Raw genomic sequence first — 24,552 nt, 5'->3', positions numbered from 1 at the left:
GTGAACAGACGCGAGCTTTTTTTGTCTAAGTTTAGTCACAAATATAAAGATTAGCTTGCAACGTTTTGAGGTGAGTGTACGTACTTCTGGCAGAGTTAATTTTTGTTTTTTTAGCTCAAAAAATGAATGATACGTTGAATAGTTTTTGATTTAATACAAAGTTGCTGTTGTGCGACAGTGCGAAGTCAGTAGAAGTCGCCATAGCAGGAGTAAGGAAAGGGGAGAAGAAGCTTATGGCGATTGTTTTATTGTTTTATTTCTGTAGTTATGTAACGTGCTTCTTTTTATACTGAAAAACATTGAATCTTCGTTTTGAAATAGTGAATACTCTTAGTTTCGTTTTCTCCTTGCGTCATGAAAACCTTTTTTCTCTCTCTCTTCCTTGACGTGTTTCTCTCTCCCATTTCATCAGCAACTTGGCGAGCGCGGCGGCTGAAAGTTTGGTTCGTGTTTGCCGGAGAGACGTAGACGTAGGGCGGGCGGCTCGTTTATCCGGTTGTTTTTGTATGCTTAGGAGCAACCTGCCGCAGAGTTCAATCGAGTTTGTTGGTATCTGCGTGCCGAGACTGTTGCCGCTGCGTCGAGCACGCTAACTCTGCAAGTTTAGCTCGCTGCGGTTCGAGTATCCGTGCATCACCGGCGTCACCGCGAAACAAGCGTGTCGCCGCTACTGTGAGGAACATATACGTCAGCGAAGGTGAGCAAGTGGTTCTTATCCGGGGCAGATAGAATCTTTAAGAGTGTCCGCCTGGTAGAGACGACGAGATAAATGCCCGTGTGTGCCCGTACTATCGGTTGGTACGAGGATAGGGTTCCTTATCCACTGCATGATCAACCGTGAACTTTTCCGGACTTCAGCGGGAGAGCCCTTTAAATCCTGTTATCACTGGCGCGGAAGCCTGAAGGAAGGGGGCGGGGGGGGGGGGGGGGGGGGGAGAGGGAAGTAAAATTCGCAAGATCTAACATTTCTGTGTGATTTCGTTGTTCGCCTCGAAGCGTACGAGGTCGCCGAGCAACAGGGGAGGGGTAATTGTGGAGTCCGTGATAGCTAAAGTCTCGCGTGCCTTCCATTACGATCGGCCTTCACGTGAGCGATGTAATCGCCGGTCTTCGGGCGAGAGGAAAGGAAAGCGGAGTGCCCGGACGGACGGTTATTTTGTCCGCGTTGCGCTGCGGCCAAGCGCGTCGCAAGGTGTTGTGCAAGGCGGCTGCAGCGCGCTCATCCTTGCGTTGAACCGTCCCTTTTTCGTTGACCAGGAGCCTGGAAATAGAGAATTATTTACCGGTGGTGCTGCCCGCATCGTTCCCGCGGACCGGCCGCGACCCGCAGCACTAACTAGCAGGTATAGTCCGTCACGGTCGCGTGTTGCTTTTCTGAATTTAGCGGCCGCTATCAGGGCCTTAGTTTAAGAGAACTTGTTGCTGGGCTAGCTGGTTCATTCTGAATTATTTAGTTCGCAAAGACAGGACGAGGCGCCACTTCTAACTTATTTATTGCATGAAGAAACGTACGTACTACATAGGGTTTTGTCGCTCATCCGCAGACAAGGCATGAGATATCAAGATGCGGATGATAATGCGCGCTCCAAGAACTTCTTTTCAGCGGTATACAGCACGATCGAAGTGTCGCTTATGATAAAAAACGCTTCGTTCAGTTCCCTGGCGACAGTGCGCACGCCAGTGTAGCGTGGCTCAGACTCGTATTTCATGATGTGCTTCGGTAAATGCGGTCCTTACCGAAGCACATTGCGAAAGAATTGTGAGCCATGCTACACTGACGTGCGCATTCTAGGCAAAAGTAAGGACGCGACAGCCAGGCAACTGATCGAAGCGTTTTTCATCAAAGAGAAATGCAGCCTGTGCATAAGCGACACTTCGATCGTGCTGTATACCGCTGAAAAGAAGTTCTTGGAGCGCGCTTTATCATCCCCATCTTAATATTTCATGCCTTGTCTGCGCATGAGCGACAGAAACCTATATATGTAAGTACGTTTCTTGCATGCAATAAATCAGTTGGAAGTGGCGCCTCGTCCTGTGTTTTTCTATCTTCGTCCTGAGGGATATATATATATATATATATATATATATATATATATATATATATATATATATATATATATATATATATATATATATATATATCAGTTGGAAGTGGCGCCTCGTCCTGTGTTTTTCTATCTTCGTCCTGAGGGATATATATATATATATATATATATATATATATATATATATATATATATATATATATATATCCCTCAGGACGAAGATAGAAAAACACAGGACGAGGCGCCACTTCCAACTGATATATATATATATATATAATGATGTATACGAAGGAAAAATATTTATTTGACTTGACGTTTCGACCGGAAGACCGATCTTCACGCTTGAAGAAGATCTTTTCTGATCGAAACGTCGTCAAATAAATATTTTTCCTTTAATGAAGCACATACCTCACTATATACTCCTGTAAGCAGTCAAGTACTTCATGCTCTCGGAACCTATACACACACACACACACACACACACACACGCACTGATCATTCCCTAATGAACTGCATGGTGATGTTTTGGCAGGCCAGCCTGAACAAGTGGAACAAAGATGGCATTTAATGCCGAGCTATGTAACTTTGATGCCGAGCGCAGCAGCACCAATGGCAATGAGAGCCCCGAGCTTGAAGATGTGGACTCCCCGTGGGCAGCACCATCAGGGTGAGTAGCTTATACCGTTGTCTTCTAATTTTTCATGTCTGAGTGCTGCTGCGTACTCTGCTGTATACGCTTTGCTAAGCATGTGGCAGCTTGCCACTGTGCAGGAGAAAAAGAACAGGTGATAAGGTGTTAAACAAAAGCTTTTGTGATGTAGATAATGGACCTTTATTAAATATGCCTCCACTTCTTTGAGCATTTGACTGCTAGTACAGGTCTTGTAACCGTAGCTGGACCAAGGAGGTGGTAAAAGTACCAGTCGCTTTTCATGTGTTCCAAACATAGCAATGTAAAGGCAGCCCCCCCCCCCCTCTCTCATTGCTTTTTTTTTTTAATTCGTGTTCTAGCACGAGTGCTAGATGTAAAAAAAAACCTGGTGAGGACACATAAGTTCTGCCCTAAGGGTATGATGCAATAAATAGCGTTACGAGTTAATGTCCATATATGTGGAATAGGTCATTCTCTACTTTACATTTGTAGACTATGATCGCGGGGAGTGCTGATACTACTGCCGCAGCAGTGGTGCAGCAGTTAAGTTATACGCCACTGTCCTGCGATGGCAGGTGCTGCCACCAGTGGGGCTTTTGAGATCCAGGTTGCTCTTCCCGTGCAACTTCTTGCGATCAAGCATTAATTTAACAGCCACGCGAGCAGTTTTCTCTCTCTTCGGTGGACAGGTTGTGACGGCATCACAAGGTCATGTGACCTAGGTGTCCCACCTAGGTTGTTTCTCCGGGGATTTTTTAGGGATTTTTCACTTACGGCTTGCTACTGACATCTACTTTTCTGCAACATGGGACTTATAATGCTATCGTGTCGAATTATGGTGCCTGATTATTCGCTTCCGAGCTGTTGTGTGGAGCTGCCCTGAGCTGCCTCAATAACGTGGTCAATACCAGCTGTACAACTAGTGGCAGGAATGCTGGCAGAGTGAATTATCTTCCCCTTTCACCAAGCCTCAGAGACGTGGCATTGGTGTGCAGCTTGCAGCTTCAGTGGCTGCGGCCAAGTTAAGGGTGTAGTTTAGAGCAGCATGCAAGGCCATCACTCGGCAACAGGGTGATGCTGCTCCTTCATACATCTCTACTCTTATCATTCAGAATCACTGCTCTGAAAAAAAAAAGAAGGAAGCAAGACTTGCATGAACTCACTGATAGGTTTTTCTTGCCTCCAGCTTCCTCCCCGCGTTTATCTTGTTTTTCTTTTTTTAGGAAAAGATATATCTAGCAGCAGGTTGCTGAAGGCTGCTTTGAAGGGCCGCTCTATGTCTGTGCTGCTATCTGTGTTGAGCAACGCAAGCCCATCCTTGGCTGCCTGCCATACGGGTGCGTCTGTGCCTCTGACAAGGGGGGGACAATTGTACAAGCAACTGGATTAAGCAACAGCAGTGGCTTCATAGTGGTGGACATCACCTCTCATATAGGGAAGAAAAATGTTCAACTTCCGGCCTAGCAAGACATCCAGGAATGAAAGGAGACAATTATGCAAGCTGCCGCGTTAAGGAGTGGCTGCATAGGGGTGGACATCACTTCTCATTTATCCCGAGTCGCAGATCTAACTCCGGATCTCAATTGCCTTTGTTCTGAGAGGGAAGAAAATCTTCAAATTCTGACCTAGCAAGACGTTCAGGAATACTGAGCACACAGGATATTTTAAAGCAACACTGAGGACAAATTGAAGTTACCTCATGTGAATAGATTACAGTGTTCTAACTACAGAGATGCGAATCTCACTGAAAAGGGGCTGTGGTGCATCAGCAAAGTTTTTTTTTTGTGTGTGTGTGGTTTTCCAGGGCCTAGGCTGCACCACCATCTACTTCAAAGCGGTCATCACTGAATTCTTTTCGGTCTAGACGTCGAACGCAGTTTCTTTAGCAGTTAATGCGTCTTTTGCTGCGGAACCATACATCAACATATAGAGAGCAACAGAATGGATTTTTTTTTTTGCTCGGAACAAAAAATGAATAGAGCTGGCCTCGATGCCCCTTTAATAAACGTGAAGGTGCCACAACCGTATCTTGCAGTGCCCAAAAGAGGATCTGGAAAGCAGAACCGATCAGCATGATCATTATTAAAGCAGTCACACCACCTGTACTCAAGTTGACGTAAATATCAATTTATTCTTTTATATACCGATTTCTTTGTCACACCACGGTCGTGCTGTAGGAGTTCAGTATAGTCGGATACTGCTCAAGTCTGCAGTGGAGCTCCGCCCACATTTATGACTGCTTAACAGGATTCCTTCATGACAAAACATAGTCCATTGTTCAACAGTTTGGAATAAGCTCAATAATGTGGTGCCTCTGGCTTGTTTGATGAAGTCAAGCATTAAAAACTGGTTTCATTCGCTGTTGTGCTTGGTCAGCAAAGTAATACAAGATGCTTCAGACCAGCAAACTGCTTTTTTTTTTTTAAGTCTTATGCTACTATAGGTTGCCCTTTATTACTAATGGCACTAGCTGTAACGTGCAGTCGCGGAAAAAAGTTTCCAAGACGTGAGATCACGGAAAAAACAATTTCTGTGCGGTCAGGCAGAGTAAGTCTATGAAAAGCATCGAAGCATAAGGGGGCATGCGTGCTCCATCTGCTGGAACAAGTGCCAACTGAATGGGTAGCAAGGCAACGCAGGAATGCATTCTTTGCTATGAATCTGCATTCCGCAGACTTGGATGCACACACTGATGGTACTTGCCGAGAAGGTGAAAGAATATTTACAAATGTGTTCAAACAGCCGCTGCGGTGGCTCAGTGGTTATGGCGCTCGGCTGCTGACCCAAAAGACGCGGGTTCGATCCCGGCCGCGGCGGCCGAATTTGGATGAAGGCGAAATTCTAGAGGCCCGTGTACTGTGCGATGTCAGTGCACATTAAAGAACCCCAGGTGGTCGAAATTTCTGGAGCCCTTCACTACGGCGTCTCTCATAGCCATAGTCGCTTTGGGACATTGAACCCCAATAAACCAACTAATAAACCAAATGTGTTCGAAGATATCCACCTGGCCACATAATCCAGCTTAAGAGCTCTGCTGTCTAGCTTTTACAGTGCCCTCTAAAAAAAAAGTCTGTGCTGAATCAACTGAAGCACCGTGTGAAAAGGCTGTAAATGAAGCACTCTGTGAAAAGTCTGTACTGAATCAAATGAACCAGACTGTGTGAAAAAAGTCTGCATTGACTCAAGTGATTCACACTGTGTGAAAAAAAGTCTACCAAATCAAATGAACCACACTGTGAAAAAAGTCGGTACTGAATCAAATGAACTACACTGTGTGCTTGCATTGCTAGCACGCATCCTTTTTTTTTCTGCAAGGATGGCAAATAAGGTGAAGTTAGTACATTTTTGTGTTTTATCTGAATGAGTTCATGCCACTCCAGATGTGTTGATGTTTCCTTGACAATAGGTCTTTCGGGGACAGCTGGCCAGGCAATACCACTGACGAAAGGTTACAAAGGCACGAAAAGAAAGATGATCGCACTGGTGGCATAGGTTCTTTCAGCACCCGTCTGTGTCGGGGTACATACAAGCTTTCCCCTCATGAGGTGCTCGGCTACTTTGGGGTGAAATGCGTGGGAAATGGATCTTCGACCCCCACCTAGAGTAGACGAAAAGAATCTTGTGCCCTGGCGCTCTTTGGCTACAGATGCCGTTATGCCATAAAAATTCACCAGTATTAGCATCAAAAAGACAGGTGGAAAAGAATGCCTTGCCTTGGGACTTAAATTTGGCATTCTTTTGTTCGCAATGAAAAAGAAAGAAAGCTAGACACGCCTTTTCATGGGGTAAGAATTGTATTCCACTGCAAATTATTTTTCGAGCCATACTGTTTTGGCAGCCACGGTGGCTCACTGGTTATGGCACTCGGCTCGGGTTCAGACGCGGGTTCAGTGCCGGCCACAGTGGTCACATTTCGATGAATGCGAATTTCTAGAGGCCCATGTACTGTGCGATGTCAGTGCACGTTAAAGAACCTCAGGTGGTCGAAATTTCCGGAGCCCTCCACTACGGCGTCCCCCATAACGCCCATAAACCAAATAATTTTTTTTTGTCACTTTGATTGTCGTGCAATGTGTGACACATGATGACTGTGCACAATGATGCAGTGGTGGATATAGGCAGTGTTGGCACGCTTGCCCCCCCCCCCCCCCCCCCCCCATTATCTTTCCTCAGAGCAAAATCGTGTGTAGAAAAACCATGGAAACTCCAATTTTTTCAACGAAAAAAGGGCAAGAAGTGCATTTTGCAAACACCCTGTACCCTCCTACTGTTATTCATTAATCCACCTCTGCATTGACAGAGAAAAGAAAAAAAGGAAACCACCCCACGTCATCTCCTATATATGATGTGACGTGTGTGCGGAGTGACGTTAAGTGTTGCTGGCATTTCCCGTTAAGCTGTGCAGATTGTATCAGGCTCAGACCAAACAAGTGGAGCTCTCCATGCGGGTCTGGCTGCTTGAAGCTGGATTTTTAGTGTGTGCGTAGGGTTTTTTTTTTTAGTACATTAACATACAAAGGTGCCGGCTTCTCTGTTGTGGCTCCCGTAGTACAAGTGTGCAGTGTACGAACAGCTTCCTTGAGTTAAGACGGTCTGAGCCTTTGGGAAACCAGAAAATGAAAAGAAAAACTTTGAGGAAAGTTTTGAAGGTCATTGCTTTTCCTTCTTGAGTCTTGTTTCTCTTTGACTAGCTTCAGGGCAGAGAAAGAAAGTAAGGGCCTTCGGGTCCAGAAGGCCGTTTGAGTGCAGTGGCCGTGCCCCACGGCATTATTCTTGGGCTTAGTTGTGTGCAGTTGTATTGGGAATACAATGTGGAGATAAGACACTTCTGTTTTAAAATTATTATTCTTATAATGTGGCCTCCTTCAGCATGTGTCTGGAGTCAATCATTGCCTTAGCTGTCAACGCGCTTTTCAACAGAGATATCTCCTGCCCTTTTGTCTCATGTCTTTTGTTTTCTTTGACTCTTGGAGGAATTGGGCTTTTCCTTTTGCAACCCAAGTTGTGCGGGCGACGTGCATTTTGTGACGGTGATGAGTGTTCATTATTTTTGTCGTTGTTATTACTGCAATTCTTTAAGGCAGGTGATTAACTTGCTACGCGCGTGCATCATCTTGTACCCTTGTCTTAAGCATGCTTTTTTTGTCATGCACTGCAGTTGTTTTTGACTCCAACCTTTTTTTGGCCTCCCGTTCAGTATTTGCGCCATGTAAGCGGCCGTCTTTTTTCAGAAGCTTGCAAGAGCAGTATCTGTGCCACGTGAAGTGCCAGAGTAGTATGAGGAAAGTGTCGGTTGTGTGCAGGGCGACTGCTTATGAGCCCCTCGCCGTGTGGTGAGATCCATTATGGCACTGCGCCAACCGGCGCATCTGAGCCACTCCTCTGTTTATGCAAGAGTATGCTGAGGGGAACGTAAGCAGGCGTTGTACGTTCATGGGCCACACTTGTCAGCTTGAAAATGTGCATGCAGTGCGACAAGGTTAAAAACAAGTAACGTGCCTGAACAACTGCGAAGTCTTTATTGAGGTGAAGCATATTCTGTGCATAGGAGAGGAAGTGAGTGAAAGGCTTCCCAGTTGAGGATGAAATTGAATGTACCTTGCGGTATTCATTTACAAATGCAATGTGGGGTGCCGTATTGACCTCCCTGCCTCCACACCCCTTACTACAAACAGTGTGCAATCGTTAGAACATGTAGGGCAATGTTAATGGTAAGACACTGGCTACGATTTCAAGGAAATGCATTGCACTTAGAGAACGTGTACTGTGTGACGTAAAATAACTGCACAAATTACTCTCTCACAAAATGCAACCAAGCTCAAAATGTTCATGTCTTCAAATCTTCAACACTTGGTCTCATCAATGACGTATGCTGTCACTGCTCTGTAAATTTGCTGGGGTGGTCTACTTTCATGCACTGTGCCAGCCAACCTTACTGATCCATCAAGCAACGTTATATCGATAAACATGCAGGCAGTGCAGAAAAGTTGCTTGACAACTGCACCACCATGTCAGATGGCAACATTGACAGTGGCGTGTTTGCATGGCCAGGTGTTCCTCCCTTGACAGATAACAAAAACAAAAATGATGCATTTATTTGCCTGGCAAAGTTATTGACTGCAGTGTGGTCATGTTTTTAGTAGATAAATATACCTGAGTTCCAAGAAGATTGGAACACTAAAGATCTCTGAAGCACTACTCTGGATTCTTAAAGGTGCATTAAAGAGGAATCTGAACTAGTCCTTTAACTCCCTGCTGACGGTAGGAGGAGTCAACCAACCTTTCAGCCAGTCGCGTGTTGGCTTGCTGCTCTGCCATCGGCGGAGTGATATGTAGCGATCGGCGAAAGCAAAGAGTCCACACGTACTTTTATTTCTGTGGGCCTAATTTGCAGCTATGTAGTCTTTGACTGGATCTGTTTGTTCATGGAAACCTAAAAAAAAATAAAAGTGAAATTGAAGCCGCCACGCGAATGCCTGAAAGGCGTTTCACGCGTTAGTTTACTCCTCCTGCCGTCAGAGGGGAGTTAAAAGAAAAGGCGTGAGCGGGGACATTTAATCTGATTTAAATTAGGGAAATCGGCCACGCAGGACAATAATTCGAAGTTTCTAAGAATGCTCAGAGCGTGTAGATCGAGTTTCCGCGGTAAAGAGACGAGTTAAGATTCCTCTTTAACAATAACGCAACACACCAGCGACCCAACAGCAATTCTAGATGGAGCAAAACCTTTTTCAGCTGCTGCGATACAGGAAGAGGCATGCACACAAACACAAAAAGTAACTATAGCACTCGGACAGGAGCAATCAGGGAAAGCATAGTCTAGGGGTGCAGAGGTTCAGGTGTAGTGATGAAGTTCGGAAGTTGGCCGGTTAGGCTGGAGCTCACACTTTCAGCGTGGAACACGGGACAGTTCTGCAACCATCGCCTCAGGGCATTGGAGCCTGGACTGCGCCTCCGTCTTCCATGTGACGTAGCGTGTCGTGAAGCAACATTACTGCGTCGTCTATGGCTCGGCGTTGCCTTCACAAATAAGTATGCTTTCCGGATCGCGATGGCCGACAGCCCTTCTTGTGTAAACTGTGCCTGTGAAGACACAATCACTCATCTCCTGTGTGAGTGCCCTGTCTTTGTGAATGAAAGACGTAAGCTGCGTTGTGCTCTGGACCGTTTTGATCCTAGGCCCTTTCACAGAGGCCAAGATCCTCGTTCCGCGGCCACAACAGTCGACTGCCATCAAGGCTTACAAGGCACTGTTTTGTTTTTTGAGAGAGACTGCCTTGATTGACAGATTGTGACTGTGTTTCCCTTTACTTCTCTCTTCCCTCTTTGATCCCCTCATTCCCTTCCCCAGTGCAGGGTAGCCAACCGGAAACCTTTCTGGTTAACATCCCTGCCTTTCCCCTTTCTCTGTATCCATCTATCTTGGCCGGTATGAGGTGGTGCTAGACAGGTAACTGGAAAGCACTGGGAGAGTGATTTGTTGTGTGATGCTGTCACATTAGCTGGTGATGTCTAGCCGCCGCGGTGGTTCAGCGGTTATGGTGCTCGGCTGCTGGCCCGAAAGACGCGGGTTCGATCCCGGCCGCGGCGGCTAGAATTTCTCCTCCAAAGAAATTCTAGAGGCCCGTGTGCTGTGCGATGTCAGTGCACGTTAAAGAACCCCAGGTGGTCGAAATTTCCGGAGCCCTGCACTATGGCGTCTCTCATAGCCTGAGTTGCTTTGGGACGTTAAACCCCATAAACCAAACCAAACCTGGTGATGTCTAGCTTTGGTTTGCCAGGTGCTCTGGCAGCAGCATGCAGTCGCACATTAGTAGAGCACAGGGGCCCACATAGCTGCTGCTCCTGCTTCCCATGTCCAGGGACAAGCGCAAGGTGGAGGTGGTGCTGGTCACTGGGTCGAGTGGCTTCCTGGGCCAGCACGTGGTCAAGCTCCTCCAGGAGCACGACAAAAACGTCAAGGAGATCCGCCTGTTCGACATCAAGCCTTACGAGAACAACCTCAGTGAGCACCTTCTCTTTTTCCTGGCTCTTGCCCCTTGAAATGTAGCAGGCTTAGGGGCCGTTGGGCCGTGCCTTTCTGGGGGAACTTTACCGTGAAATATAAAAGGAGGTTTCTTGCGGTAGCACAGTACTGGCACTGTGTAGAGAAAGAGGCCGTAAATTTTAGAGCACAGTTCTTTGGCCCCCGTTCCTGCGTTTCGCGGCATCGCTGTTGTCCATTGTAACCAGCAGTGGACACCTTAGTCGCACTTTAAGCTGCGAAACCAATGGAGCGGGAGCTTGCAAAGCACAAGGAAGGTACATAACTGCCCTCTTGGAACAGTGGACACCTCAATCATGCGTTAAGCTACGTGGCTGGCGGTAGTGACAGATGTGCGGTGCATGCGTTGGCATTGACAATGTTGTGCCAGAAACACGGCTCTGAAGCCATAGGCCATCGGCGTTCATTGTGTTCATTGGCGTTGGCATTGACGTTTTAAACTCTGATCATTTTAAGGAAAGGAAGTGCGCCTATCTGGCTCCCTGGGTCAGTGGACGCCTGAATCGCACTTAGTATAGGTATGTGGGGTGATGGAAGAAAGATGTGGGCTGCATGCGTTAGCACTGACAATGGTGAGCGAATTATTGCGATCAACCATTAACTGCCACATTCCGGGGCAGCAGGGTGGGTGGGGACTTTAATGCAGATATAAAAGACAAACAGGAATTTCTTACCACTTATGCTGGTACTTGCATAGTGAAATACTTGTACAGACCTCGTCTTTGAGAACCAGGCATTAGTGCAGCAAGTTGGACATATATCCATCCATTTCTCCGACCACAAAGCTTCCTTCATGACAGTCAAGAACTGTTGGTGGAGTGTTTCTTTAAGAAGGAGAATGTGTGAAAAAGTAACGCGTCGTCTGTAATTGTACACACATGTCTTGCTCGAATTCTTTGCCTGGAGCTATCGAAAAGCTAAAACAGCTGGTGAGCTGCACTCAAATTTCACATTAGGAAGTAACGTAATCGTGGGCAATTTTTTGCTGATGCCATTACTGTACATATCTGATATGATAAAATAAGCATGAATTGTTGGTCACCTGGCAGTGAGTTCAGCGCCCACAAGAGCATAGCCTTTTTTAATCTCATCTCTCCAATTCTCCAGACACCTTGGTTCAGTGTACACGATTCATAGGCACCAGCTCAGAAGTCCACCTTGTCATTGGCTGTATTCTGTCCCTTCCTTGTGCCCTTTTTTTTTTGCACACAAGCAGCACAACAGTAAAAGAAATGGTTGACACTTGACCCATTTTAAAATATTTATTGACAGTAAGGTCGCCTGGTTTTGGGACTTCTGTCCAGCTGGCCAGGTGAAAGGTGCTGTCTATGTTGTTGCTGTCCAGTTGTGAGGAAAGCTGTGGTTATCCAGTAAAGCCCATTCATTATTCTGGAAATTCAGAGTCCATGATTAATCCCGGTGTTTCAGCAGAAAAAAATTAAGCTTGTAAGTAAAGAAAATCGTTTGCAGTACTTTGATTACACCTCTTACATGTGGGACCTTTAAAGTTTTTCACATTTTCTCTGTAGTCTCTGCAGTGTTCATACAAGCCAGAAAGCTAGTAGGTCAGGTACAGTGCAGCCTCATTGTAGGCACGTGTTGCTTTGCACTGCAGAACACAGCACTGAGAAGCCCATGAAGGTTACCGTGGGGGACATCTGCAATGCCAAGGCAGTGCAGGAGGCATTTGCAGGAGTCGACTGTGTCATCCACACTGCGGCCCTGGTCGACTGCACCATCTTTCCCGATGCCGAAGCCATGGAGGCCGTCAACGTTGAAGGTAAGGCACTGCATTGAGCGGCACTTAACCTGCAGTGAATTGCACCTTGCCAGAGTGGATCACTGACTCAAAGCATGCCCACAAAGGAACGGCTGTTTCCAATCTGTTGTGGTGCACTTATTAAACTCCATGAAGAAAAGCTGTTGGCATGACTGAAAAAAATGTGACATTCAAGTGCCCTTCATTTCTTTTTTTTTTTATCTGAAGTCAGCTGCTGTGTGAATGAAGTGGTCATTGTGCCCAGCACCCTTCGGGGTGACTATATTCTGATGAGTAGTGATGAGGCCTGCAAGCAAGCTGCTGATCAGAAGTCTCATGGACACCGGGCTGATACATTTGTTGGCATCACATGTCGCAGAATTTTGACCATGCATAGTGGCCAGGAATGCAGAATAAGTACGCACTAGGCTGTAGTATGCATTAACTTGAAGCGACAGATTAGTGCGTGCTTGCTTGCTCAAAAAGAACACCATGGTTGCTGCTGTAGAAGGCACACATGTGAGCTGCATTTTGGTCTGTGGGGCTGAATCCAGCTGCTTCTTTTGGAGCTGTGGCACTTTTGCAGTGAAAAGAGTAGCATATGACAGGAGTCAAATTCGGGGACCCGTGTCCATAAGTTATGAGGTGTTTGCTTGGTAGTATAGTCACGCAGTTGAAACAACAACCAGATCGTCAGAGTCATTTTCCAGCCAGCTTCCAGCTCTCCAGTTTGTGCGAATTGAATCTCCACCTGTCAAGCTCCTAAAAGACATGCCCTAGGCACTGGAAGTACTGCTGTCATGGCCATAGAGTTATTGTACGTAGTGAAAGGGGACACCAAATTTTGATGCTGTTGGAAGCCTGTAGTACCAGTCTTGGAAATGCTTCCTGGATACTTCTTGAGTACTTCCACTGAGTACCATTTGCAGCTGAGACGTAAAAGATATTTTATAAAGGGCATAAAATTTAAAAAAAACTGCATACTCTCCCCGCTGTACCTGCCGATATTGACAACAGTGTTACACAGATGTAGAGACTGAGAATATCATTCCATATTAGGCTCCCAGAACAATGACATCACCAAGAAAGCTGCACCGCAGTCATGAAACTCGGAATCAAAATCTGGTGAAAACCAGTGGCCAGAAGGGGTAATTCATTTAGGAAACCCGCCGAGGGGGCTTTGTGGTTACGGTGCTTGGCTGCTGGCCTGAAAGACGTGGGTTCAATCCCAGCCGCGGTGGCTGAATTTCGATGGAGGCGAAGCTCTAGAGGCCCGTGTACTGTGCAATGTCAGTGCACGGTAAAGAACCCCAGGTGGTCGAAATTTCCGGTGCACTTCACTACGATGTCCCTCATAGCCTCAGTCACTTTGGGACTTTAAACCCCAGTAAACCAATAAACCAAACCATTTAGGAGTTTTCGGTTTCTTAAGCTTCAGAGCCAGCAGTAACGAAAAATCCTTCCTGTGTGTGTGCTTCCCCGCAGGCACGCGGACGGTGATTGATGCGTGCATCCGGCAGAACGTGCCGTACCTGGTCTTCACGAGCACGGTGGACGTTGTTGTGAGCAGCAACCACATCTTCTTTGGTGCCGAGAACACCACCTTCACCCCCAAGCACTTCCTCATGGGACCCTACGCCGAGACTAAGCACCGTGCCGAGCAGCTTGTGCTGCAGGCCAATCAGCGAGTGCTGGCTGACGGTCAGTTGAGTCACCATCTTAGTCGTCTCGTGCTCTTTTTTAGTGCAAAAGCAGTACATCACGAGGTCCAACCTCTTCGTTGAGTTTGTGTGAAGCTTGACCTTGAGGGCGACCTTGGCCGAACCAAAAATAGATGAATAAAATAACTACTTCCATGACTGGTATTCAAACCCGTGGTGGCACAAACAGATCATCTTCGCTGGCCACTGCTAGAGAGCACTATGCTATCGCCACGGCCGATCTCGCCTCGTGTTAAACTGCAACACACTCTCGCACTGGGCACTGCACGTTGTCATCTTCATCAACTAGGACTACCAGTGAACTGATATGGTCGCCAGATGTGCCCATGACCCAGCAAAGCAAAACCATGAGTCAATCATGCTAAACACATGCTTTTGCACATCTACTCGGTTTAACTATGTTGAAACCGTACTATTTTTTTTTCTTCTCTCATCTTCCCTAGCTTTTCTCAAAATGAGCAAAATCATCCATGGAAGTGTTGATCACGTAAGGGAATCACTGGGCAGATGACATGCTCCAGAAGCAGCACGAAGTTCTTGGTTTTTGTGGTGCGGCTGTTTAGCACCCATCGAGCGAGAGCGCTGTGAAGGATGAGGTCAGAACAGGACAGGAGCCGCCGTGGTGGCTCAGCGGCTATGGTGCTCGGCTGCTGACCCAAAAGACACGGGTTCGATCCCGGCTGCGGCGGCTAGAATTTCCTTGGAGGAGAAATTCTAGAGGCCCGTGTACTGTGCGATGTCAGTGCACGTTAAAGAACCCCAGGTGGGCGAAATTTCCGGAGCCCTCCACTACGGCGTCTCTCATGGCCTTAGTCGCTTTGGGACGTTAAACCCCATAAACTAAACTAGAACAGGACAGAAAAGGTACATGGGCGCATTTGAGCACACTCCCCGTTCGTAGATCACATGACTGCTTGACACGTCTGGTTAAGTTACGTGCACCCAAATTGGCTGCATTGATGAAGGAGACCAGAATAGGTGAAAAGAGGTTCATGGGGTCCAGTGGATGCCAGGGTGATGCAACACATGCAACTGCTGCTCCACCAGTGTGTTGTAACCAAAAGCTTCCATGCTCCCCTGCTGGCCGGTGGCAGTGTTGCCCAGCTGGTCCTGGCTGAGCCATAAAAGACCTGAGGACCATGAAACGAGTGCACCTATCACAGTTAGTTATTTCGTCTCTCTCTGAAGGTGCTAAAAAGGCAGGCTAGATTACTGGCTACTTGTGTTTGTCAGCTTGTCAGATTTCGTTGTCAAGCTTTGCCTGGCATCAAGGTTTTGGTTTCACAAAAACTAATTTTTTTATTATGTGTCTTAGTTCTACAAATTAGTTACATTGCACTCACAGATAACAATGTAGGCAACTTTTGATCATTCAAGCATCAAAGGCCTGAAAATTGGATTGACCGAAATTCCAGCTTGTATGAAAAATAGTCTGCTATGCAACCAAGTGCTGATTCAACTATGTTTGATCTAACGTGATGATTTGTCTCTTTGTTGGGTTCTGTATGTACTCCATTGGGGCTTGTGAGTGAAAGGAATACGTTGCTACAATAGAGTGGAGTGTATTGTTTAGATATTGTATGTGCATGCGCACATGAGTATGGATATGGATGAGCAAACCAGCTTTTGTATTCCTCATGGCACAGGGTGAAATGAGGGTTGCCTGAGGGCAGATGAGTGGGTTGTCACGATTGTGGATCATCTTGTGCGCTTTTGGTCAAGTGCCACGAACTTGCTTCTGCGGAAGAAGAAAAGTTTTTGCATGGATTTGGCTCTGAGTCGAGCCTTGCGAGTGGCTTGGGCCGTGCCTTGTCTTACCTCTGTGCGCTCTGTGGATGCGTGCAGGCCACACCAAGTTCAGCACATTGGTGCTGCGCCCGACAGCCATGTACGGTGAGCAGGACCAGCACTTCGTGGTGCAATTCCTGCGTGTTGCCAAGTCTTCCAAGAACACCCTGACCAAGATCCGCAGCGTTGACGAACGCTTCCAGGTACGCACGTGCTTGTTAGCCATGCGTCCTTACAAGTGTTATAATGTCCTGTCTGACCATTATCAGTGAATTCAGGCTTTTGTCAGCAAGTGGTCAACGGTTATGAAGAGTATTACGCTCTTTTAGCCAAGGCTAATACTGTAGAACCTTGGTGATGTGTTCCCGGTTCATACGATTTTCCTTGTCATGCCCTCAAAATTGTGAGTTATAAGAATGTCCCATATAGTTACACTGTTTTTTCTTCTGGTTGATACGTTCTCAGATGTCAACATTTCCTGGTAAGTATGGGCAAAACTTCACCAAATTTTAATTATATGATATGTTTAGCGACCAACCATAGCAGGGTGAGCCTCGGGGCGCGTGACGTCAGCATAAGCCCAGCACCAGACAGTTACAAGGGCGGCTTCTCCACAGCACATAAGTATGGTGGGGAGAAGCATCTGGAAGCGATGACAATGAAAATGAAGAGATTTTGGCTACTTTCGCCCTTGCTGATACCGGACTCAATATGTTGCTTCGTTTTTTTCTGCATTATGGACAACGCGAATGTGGTTAGAAGTCTGCAAGCACCAAAAAATCCTTTCAAATATTATGCCTATATGCACTAACTGGCCTTTACAGCAAAGGAAGATGTCAATAAATACCTTTGTACTTATTCTTGAGTCACATTTTCAAAATCTTAGTGGTTTTGGATTAGTACATGTTTTTCCGGATAGTGCGCTTTTGCCTCACATTTTTTTATTAAAACATAACTAGGTTTTCGTGGATTGCTGCCTACTGGTTCTCATAGGCCTTGCTAGTGGCGCATATACAGGATCCCATCATCAGTAAAACGGGGCACGCGAGCTGTCAAAAAATGCTACTGATTTGCCGTGGCCATTGATAAGGCAGACATAGAAGTGAAGTGTAGCACTGGTCACCCAGATGTGCTACACGTGTCCTTGCCTTATGCAGTAGGTGGATCATCTGCTTGAGTACACCACAGTGCATTTTCTCTTAGCTCGCGAGCTATGAGCCGTACAGACCATGTACCAGTTCCTTGCTTTTGGTGTATATTTTCTGTCTATTAAGTGGCCTCCTTCTAAAAACTCGAAAAATCACATCACTAGATTGCAAAAAAACGCATACCTAAGATTAAGGGGTTACACTACCCTACAGAATGAACTCTGAACTGCTTGCTCAGTTTCCTTGAAACTTCCGGAGCCTGTCTGTCTCTGCCAGCTTTCATTATTCGGCCAGTGGGGGGGTTTCTCGAACATTGGAGCACTGAAAGTAAAGTGTGGTGATTTTCAATTTGTTGAGTCCATTTTTCTCATTTACTATTTTTCCACTAAACTGTCAGCTAGGGAAAACTATTGTTCCAATATTACTTAATAAAATAAATCATGTAGCAAGCTTTCTGGAGCAAAATTTTGTCAGGAACACAACTGTGCGCTCAGTTTGTCTTATTTCTTTTCATTCTAAAAAGAAATGAGTGTAGAAAAAGTGGTGCAAAATGAAAAACCAGTGCCATTATTTTAGGGCAGCACTCTTTTAAAATGTAGCAAAACTAAGAAAAATAATTCCACAGTTGTGTGCTCGGGACATTCCTAAGGCTGCATACAAAAAAAAATTGGGAAAATTGCTCCTATTTTCTGAACGGTAGTTTTCCTAAGCAAGCATAGTCATCCTTGTCATAAAGGTTACATAACGTGCTTCGTACTTGTTCTAGAATAACGAAATTTCGCAGAGATGGTCTCAGCAGTGATCTAAACCAGCCCCACAAGTTTCATTGAAATTGAGCCGGCAGTTCAAAAGTTCACTCTTTAGGGTTGTGTCCCCCTTTAAAGGTGCACTGAAGAGGAATCTGAACTCTTATCTTTACCGTTGGAACTCAATCTACACGTTCCAAGTGTTCTTGGAAATTTCGAATTATTGCCCTGTGCAGCGGATTTCCCTAATTTAAATCGGATTAACGTCCGGCTCCCGCTTTTTTCTTTTTTTTTGAATTCCCCGCATATGGTGGGAGGAGTCTACCAACCTTTCAGCCAGTCCCGTGGCGGCTTGACACTCTGCCATCAACGGAGTGATACGTAGTGATCGGCGAAAGCAAAGAGTCCACGCATATTTTTGTTTCCGTGGGCCTAATTTGCAGCTGTGTAGTCTCTGACTAGATTTATTTATTCGCAGAAACCTAAAAGAAACAAAATAAAAGCGAAAGCAAAGTCACCACGTGACTGCCTGAAAGGCACTCCATGCGTTGGTCGACTCCTCCCTCCGTTTGCGGGGAATTAAAAAAAAAGGCTGGAGCCGGACGTTAATCCAATTTAATTAGGGAAATCGGCCGCACAGGCCAATAAATCTATGTTTCTAAGAATGCTGGGAATGTGTAGATTGAGTTCCCGCGGCAAAAAGACAAGTTCAGATTCCTCTTCAGTGCACCTTTAAGTTTAGCGTTTGTCGGCACTTTGCTCAGAGTAGATTCTTGTAATCCCTCTCCTGTCAGCCGAGCCCATGCCAATTCATGCTCCTAATGACAAGGAGCAGTCGTAATGACCTGCAGACGTGAAGACAGTGCACATGTTGCAGCTGGCCTCATTCTAATTCAGTGACCGAACTGCTGCAGAGCGGTGTTGTCTGCACTTTGCTGCGACGCTGTTAGTGCATTGCACACTGTATTTTCTTTTTTTCTCCAAACACGTTGGCCATTATTGCTTGAACTGCATTAGCATGCAGGCTGTCTGAAATGAGTTAAAATGGGCAAAGAAAACAATGCGCCCAGACAAAAACGGAAAGCAAGGACTCTCAATACAAGCACTCTACTCGTAGTAAACTTATTTAAAGGTACGTGCATGCACAGATAAGTACTATTCTCCAACCTGAACAAAATACAAAGAATGAGACATAAATGACAAAATGAAGGAGCAAATTTAAGGATGTAAAAAAAAACCTTGTTCTTGGGCAAGAGCCACCAATGCCTAGCTTTCAAGCAAGTGTTGCTACTTTTTATGATGCGGTATCTTTGGCTATTTTGCACGTTCTCTGGTCATATAAGCTTAACATAAAGTCCTGTAATGTGTACGCATGTTGCATCATGCACTGCAAGATGGGCTATAGGGACACCTTTTGGCAACTGTCATATTTGCATAACGTTTTATTTTAAAAAAAATGGTATGCTCATCCTGTATATGACTGCCCACATGGCAGTGGATAACATGCACAACAAAGGAGCACAGCTGTCATTGTGTGTGGCATGCTTGATGTCGCATTTTCTGCCTGTACGTCTATCTTCCTTCTGTTTACGACTAAGTGGGCACAAGCTCCAAATTTACTCTCAACATGAAAATGCAAAGCACATCTTCTCCATATTTGGTGCTCACATTCTTCAAAGAATGCTAAAACTTGCGCTCACGAGGCACAATAGTAGTGTTACATGGCTTTTCTTCGTGACTCATTAATCCTTCCTTTCATACAAGATTTTGTGATTCATGGAAATAATAGGTGCGGTGGCCTAGTCGTTTGAGCATCGGAGTTCGATCCTCGGTGCTACCGGGTACCCCACCGGTGATACAATGGGTACAAGCTTTCCCCTGGTCTGGTGCTCGGCTTATTCAGGGTGAAATGCATGGGTCTTGGACCCCACCTTGAGAAGACAAAAATATCTTGTACCATGGCGCGCTCTTTGGGCATAGATGCGCTTGCACCATAAAAATCCATCATCATCAATAATAGATGCCTGGAAACTGCACTGCCTGAAGCCGGCCATTTGTAAACTATGTGTGCTGTAAGCTATTGTTTACAGAACACACACGTGATCTAGTCAGTGTGATGGAAGCAGCAGTGCACTGTACTGGTTTGATGCCTTACGTTAAGTCTTCCAAGGCTGAGTGCGGGCTGTCAGTGGATCACCGTGAACTCCGATCTCGTTGTGACCGCTGCTTACGTGCTTCTATACTTCTTTTTTTTTTTGCCCGATCATCTTGTAGGCCTGGATTTGAACTGGTAAAAACTAACTAGTCTGGCAGTGGGGTAAAATACTGCCAGTTGCTGTCCAGCTCGGGCACCGTGCAAAGCTAGTGATAGGGCCAACTTGTCATCCTAGTTGAAATCAAGAGGAAGAAGTGAGCTTGGGCAGGGCTTGTAATGCCAAGGCAAGACAACGGCTGGTCCTTAAGGGTGACGGAATGGATTCCAAGAGAAGGCAAGCGTGGCAGGGGGCGGCAGAAAGTTAGGTGGGCAGATGAGATTAAGAAATTTGCGGGGATACAGTGGCCGCAACTGGCGAAGGACAGGTTTCATTGTAGAGACACGGGAGAGGCCTTTGCCCTGCCGTGGGTGTAGTCGGGCTGATGATGATGATGTCACACATTCTTGTGCTTATCTGCTCCTGCATCGGCAGGTGACATACGTGGGCAACGCAGCCCTGGCGCACCTGCGCGCCATGGAGAAACTGGCAGTCGATGAGTCGGTGGCGGGCGAGGTGTTCTACGTGACGGACGACACGCCCCTGGAGGACATCTACGAGTTCCTGCGGCCTTTTGTCGAGTGCCAGGGCTGCCGGCTGTCGGACTACACGGTGCCCTACCTGCTGGCCATCCTGGTGCTCATGCTGCTGGCGCTGGTGCTGCGCCTGGTGCGGCCACTGTACCGGCCGCGTGCCTATGTGCCCCCGCCCTCGGCTGTCACCTACATCTGCACCTCGCTCTTCTTCAACCGCACCAAGGCCACGCTGCGCCTCAACTACTACCCCAACGTGACGCCCGACGAGGCCGTCCAGCGCTCAGTCTCTTACTACAAGTCCATCCAGTTCCCTGGCTAGGGAGAAAGAGGAAGGAGCCCTCCCTGCTTCGTTTAGTTGCATCCACATCCAGATTCCCGCCCAGGGGAGAGGAAGCCCGGCATCCCTGCATCATCTCATCCTCTCCACTGGTGCCTCTATGGGGAGCACTGATTTGACTACTTCTGTGTACTCACTGTCAAGAATATTACGTAATTCTGCCTGGTCAGCATGCATATCGGAAGAAAGCAAAATTTCTTGTTCACAAGTGATGAATGAATGAACCTGTAAGGGTTCCGGAACATCATCTTCATTCATTGACCTGCAGTTTTGCTTCCTTCAGCCTATGGATTCATATAGGCTTGTGGGAATGCTCAATGCCCCTGCTGAGAGTTCCTAGAAGGCAGTTTTGGAATGTGCCAACATCGGAGATATGAGGGAGGTCTGTGATGAGAGGTCATTGCTTTTAGCTCTGCCCCATTCGAACTGGTGCTTCCAGTGCGTGCCTGCCGGTTCGAAAGAGACAGCACACCTGTGATGTGTGTGTCTCATAGGCCTCACACTGAGATGACTGCCACTGACATGATGGCTTTTCTGCAGCCTCTTTCTTGCAGGGTGAGGCTCTGTTTTGGAACTATCCTAGATACTCTAAGCAATTCTAAGCAGAAGATATTCAAAGTGTGCTCCACATTGCATATTGAGGTGCAGCACAGTTTGTTGGGTCACGAGCATGGGCTTTTCTCATGAGCCTTGCCTGTCAGTGGGCGCCTTGCATACAGGAGGCTTGCAAGAGCACAACAGTGTGTTGTCATGTAAAGAAGTCAAGTTGGCTATACTGCTACAAAGAATTAAGTCTCCTTGATTGAAGCTATCATCTAGCACATGTTGTGGACCTGTGCTTTAAAGGGATCATCCTTAGTTGCGGACACACATCAACTTATGGCTCACTTTCTGTGAGGACAGTTTAGTTTAAATAATAGAAGCAGTTTGAGTGCTTGCATGTGTCGTTTAGGACCTGAGGACTCTGGCCGCTGAAAACACATTGCACGAGTTATTGAGTAGTCTGGATTTATACGTCGCTGTGTTGTCAGACCACATCACACTGTTCGTAAGCATTTTGGAAACTTATCTTGGGGACCAACAGGGATTTCTGTCGCCTTGAGGGACCAAATTGAGGTAGGAAGAATAACGTTAGAGGTGTTCATTTGTCCAGTTTTGCATCTCTGAATCCAGTTGGCCTGTCTTCCCGGTGATTAGCATTTGTTAAATTGTGCCTTTATTTGTGCACTATCATTGTCCTGTTTGCTGTATTGTTGTCCTTTTTTTTTCTGTTCCTGGTGGGGTGTTCAGTGTGGTGGTTTTCACATGTAATCACATTCGTATACATTTTGAGCGAGAGCTACGTTCTGTGCCCATCTTTGGAATGGCGAGCAACTTCACAGAATCATTTCATTCCTGGGCCTCGGAATGTGTGCTTGGTTTCTTGGTAGCCGTGTGATATGTGGCAGCATTTTTCACATTGTGCCTTTTACACACAATTTACCAAGCTCCTAAGATGCATTTTATTTTCTTCATTAATCGTAACTTCCATGCTGTCATGTTTTCGCTCAGTGTATCATATGTCAACACAGTATATACATGTAATATCTTCCAGTGCCTTAGCAATCACCACGTTGCGTAGAGTGAACAGACTGGAATGTGTCAGTAAGGAATTCTGGTGCATGAAACCGCTATATTTTATATCCCAAAAGAGCATGTTTGCTATATTGAAGATATGTGTTTGACGCGTTCACTGTGGCAGCGATTTTCGGAGCCCCGATTCCTCTGCGTTGTGGCCCACTAATGGGCCACCCATAGATTTTCTTGGGTGCACCGGTGAGCGTTCAGCTAAGTCAACTTATTTGAACCGACATACAGATGGCAGTAGCCACCTCGCATGTGTGTTTTTGCAGGCTCTGAAAAACCTGAGCTGTGCTATGCATAGCGCCGCTCAGTATTCATGCCATACAGCAAGGACATGACCCATCTGTAACCCACTATGCAGTGAACGCGTTAAAGGATATTGGTTAACTAATGTCATGGAGGTGTTTCCAACTAGTGCTCACACTAACCATTCATGTAGTATATTATTTTGGACACTGCTTTTACTATAATGCTCGTGGATGAGATTTTGACGATTTTACATTTGTCTGTGCTGGTAACCCTTTAGACACTGGAACCTCTTTCCTGACATGTATTGAATCCAGTGGTGGAAAGTGGGACATGTTACCTAATAAAGGCTGGTTGTGTTGGTTGTATCTCCGTATGCCTGAGTTAATCAAATATGAGAGCATTTTAACATGCTTTCTTGTTTTATTATGACATGCTTTACATCATAATGGCGCAGGTGTGGAAAACAGATGCCTCACATCAGATTTCTACAAGTTGGTTAAAGCCATCCGCCGCCGCGGTGGCTCAGCGGTTAGGGTGCTCGGCTGCTGACCCAAAAGACGCGGGTTCGATCCCGACCGCGGCGGCTAGAATTTCTTTGGAGGAGAAATTCTAGAGGCCCGTGTACTGTGCGATGTCTGCACGTTAAAGAACCCCAGGTGGTCGAAATTTCCGGAGCCCTTCACTACGGCGTCTCTCATAGCCTCAGTCGCTTTGGGACGTTAAACCCCATAAACCAAACCAAAGCCATCCTCATGAGCCATGAGATGACCAACGATCAAATATGACCATGGCACAATTCACTTGGATGAGTACAAAAAAAAATTGCACCAGGGCACATATGCACCATGTAGTGATTCTCTCTTCGAAAACGATACCCGTTTCAACCCGGCGAATCGATTTCTGCTAATGTTTCTCCACTGCTGACGCTTTCATATTGGAGCCTGATTTCGCCGTGTCTCATCAGGTGTTTTCAGACTACAGCATAAGTGTAGAGATTTTTTAGCACGTACTTGCATGCAAGAGCAATTTGGTAAGGATATTGATCATGTAATGGATATTTAGTGGGAGCATAGCCTTTGAATATTACAGTAAGTGCTTCATTTAGATGCATTTGAGCAGCATCTGTCATGCAGTAGGTAGATTAAAGGCATATTCTATAGACCTTTGCATCGGGCAAGGTTTTTGTCGAAACGCCTTCTCTCTGGACTGTCGGAAACCGGTTCCGCCGCCGCTTCTACCGTGCTAGCGCGAGTTGCTCACGACAGTCCAGTGGACAATGTGGCAGCGCCCATGGAGCCCTTACTGCAGAGGTCTATACGGCCAAAAATAACGAAGTTGTCAGCCGCGGTGGCCGCGTTTCGGTGGAGGTGAAATACAGAGACGTTCGCGTGCTATGCGATCTCGGTGCACGTTAAAGGACTTCAGGTGGTTAAGGCGAACGACTTTCCGCGTTCCAACAAGTTAAGTTTGACACACGACCTACTGGTTTGACAGCATTTGTTTTTGCCGCGGCGGCGCCTGGGTTCGCGGCTGCGCAAAACGTTATAAAAGGAGAAAAGGTATTTTCACAGATCAATGGTTTTCACGTTTTCGTGCTTGTTCAGGAACAGTATTCAATTACCTATAGACAGAAAGCTGGCTTTATAAGTAAA

General features: G+C 46.3%; 1 protein-coding gene across 2 annotated transcripts; it reads left to right on the top strand.

Annotated features, from left to right (window-relative positions):
* The first annotated feature begins 409 nt into the window (after positions 1-409).
* Positions 410-23,265, top strand: LOC149361626 (3 beta-hydroxysteroid dehydrogenase type 7-like). Of its 2 annotated transcripts, none has more exons than XM_089572746.1 (7): positions 410-697; positions 2,578-2,712; positions 10,560-10,702; positions 12,357-12,521; positions 13,986-14,201; positions 16,067-16,212; positions 20,591-23,265. In XM_089572746.1, the coding sequence occupies exons 2-7, from the start codon at positions 2,603-2,605 to the stop codon at positions 21,008-21,010; spliced, it is 1,200 nt and encodes a 399-aa protein (XP_089428872.1). In that variant the 5' UTR covers positions 410-697; positions 2,578-2,602; the 3' UTR covers positions 21,011-23,265. The 2 variants fall into 2 exon arrangements, with proteins under 2 accessions (XP_089428872.1, XP_089428873.1); XM_089572747.1 differs by lacking the exon at positions 410-697 and adding an exon at positions 1,019-1,343.
* The last annotated feature ends 1,287 nt before the right edge of the window (positions 23,266-24,552 follow it).

This window comes from Amblyomma mixtum, chromosome 2 (assembly GCF_055824585.1).
Source record: "Amblyomma mixtum isolate Tamu chromosome 2, ASM5582458v1, whole genome shotgun sequence".
Lineage (NCBI taxonomy): Eukaryota > Metazoa > Arthropoda > Arachnida > Ixodida > Ixodidae > Amblyomma > Amblyomma mixtum.
Note: the sequence above shows the minus strand (reverse complement) of the source record. Positions and strands in the feature narration are given on the sequence as shown.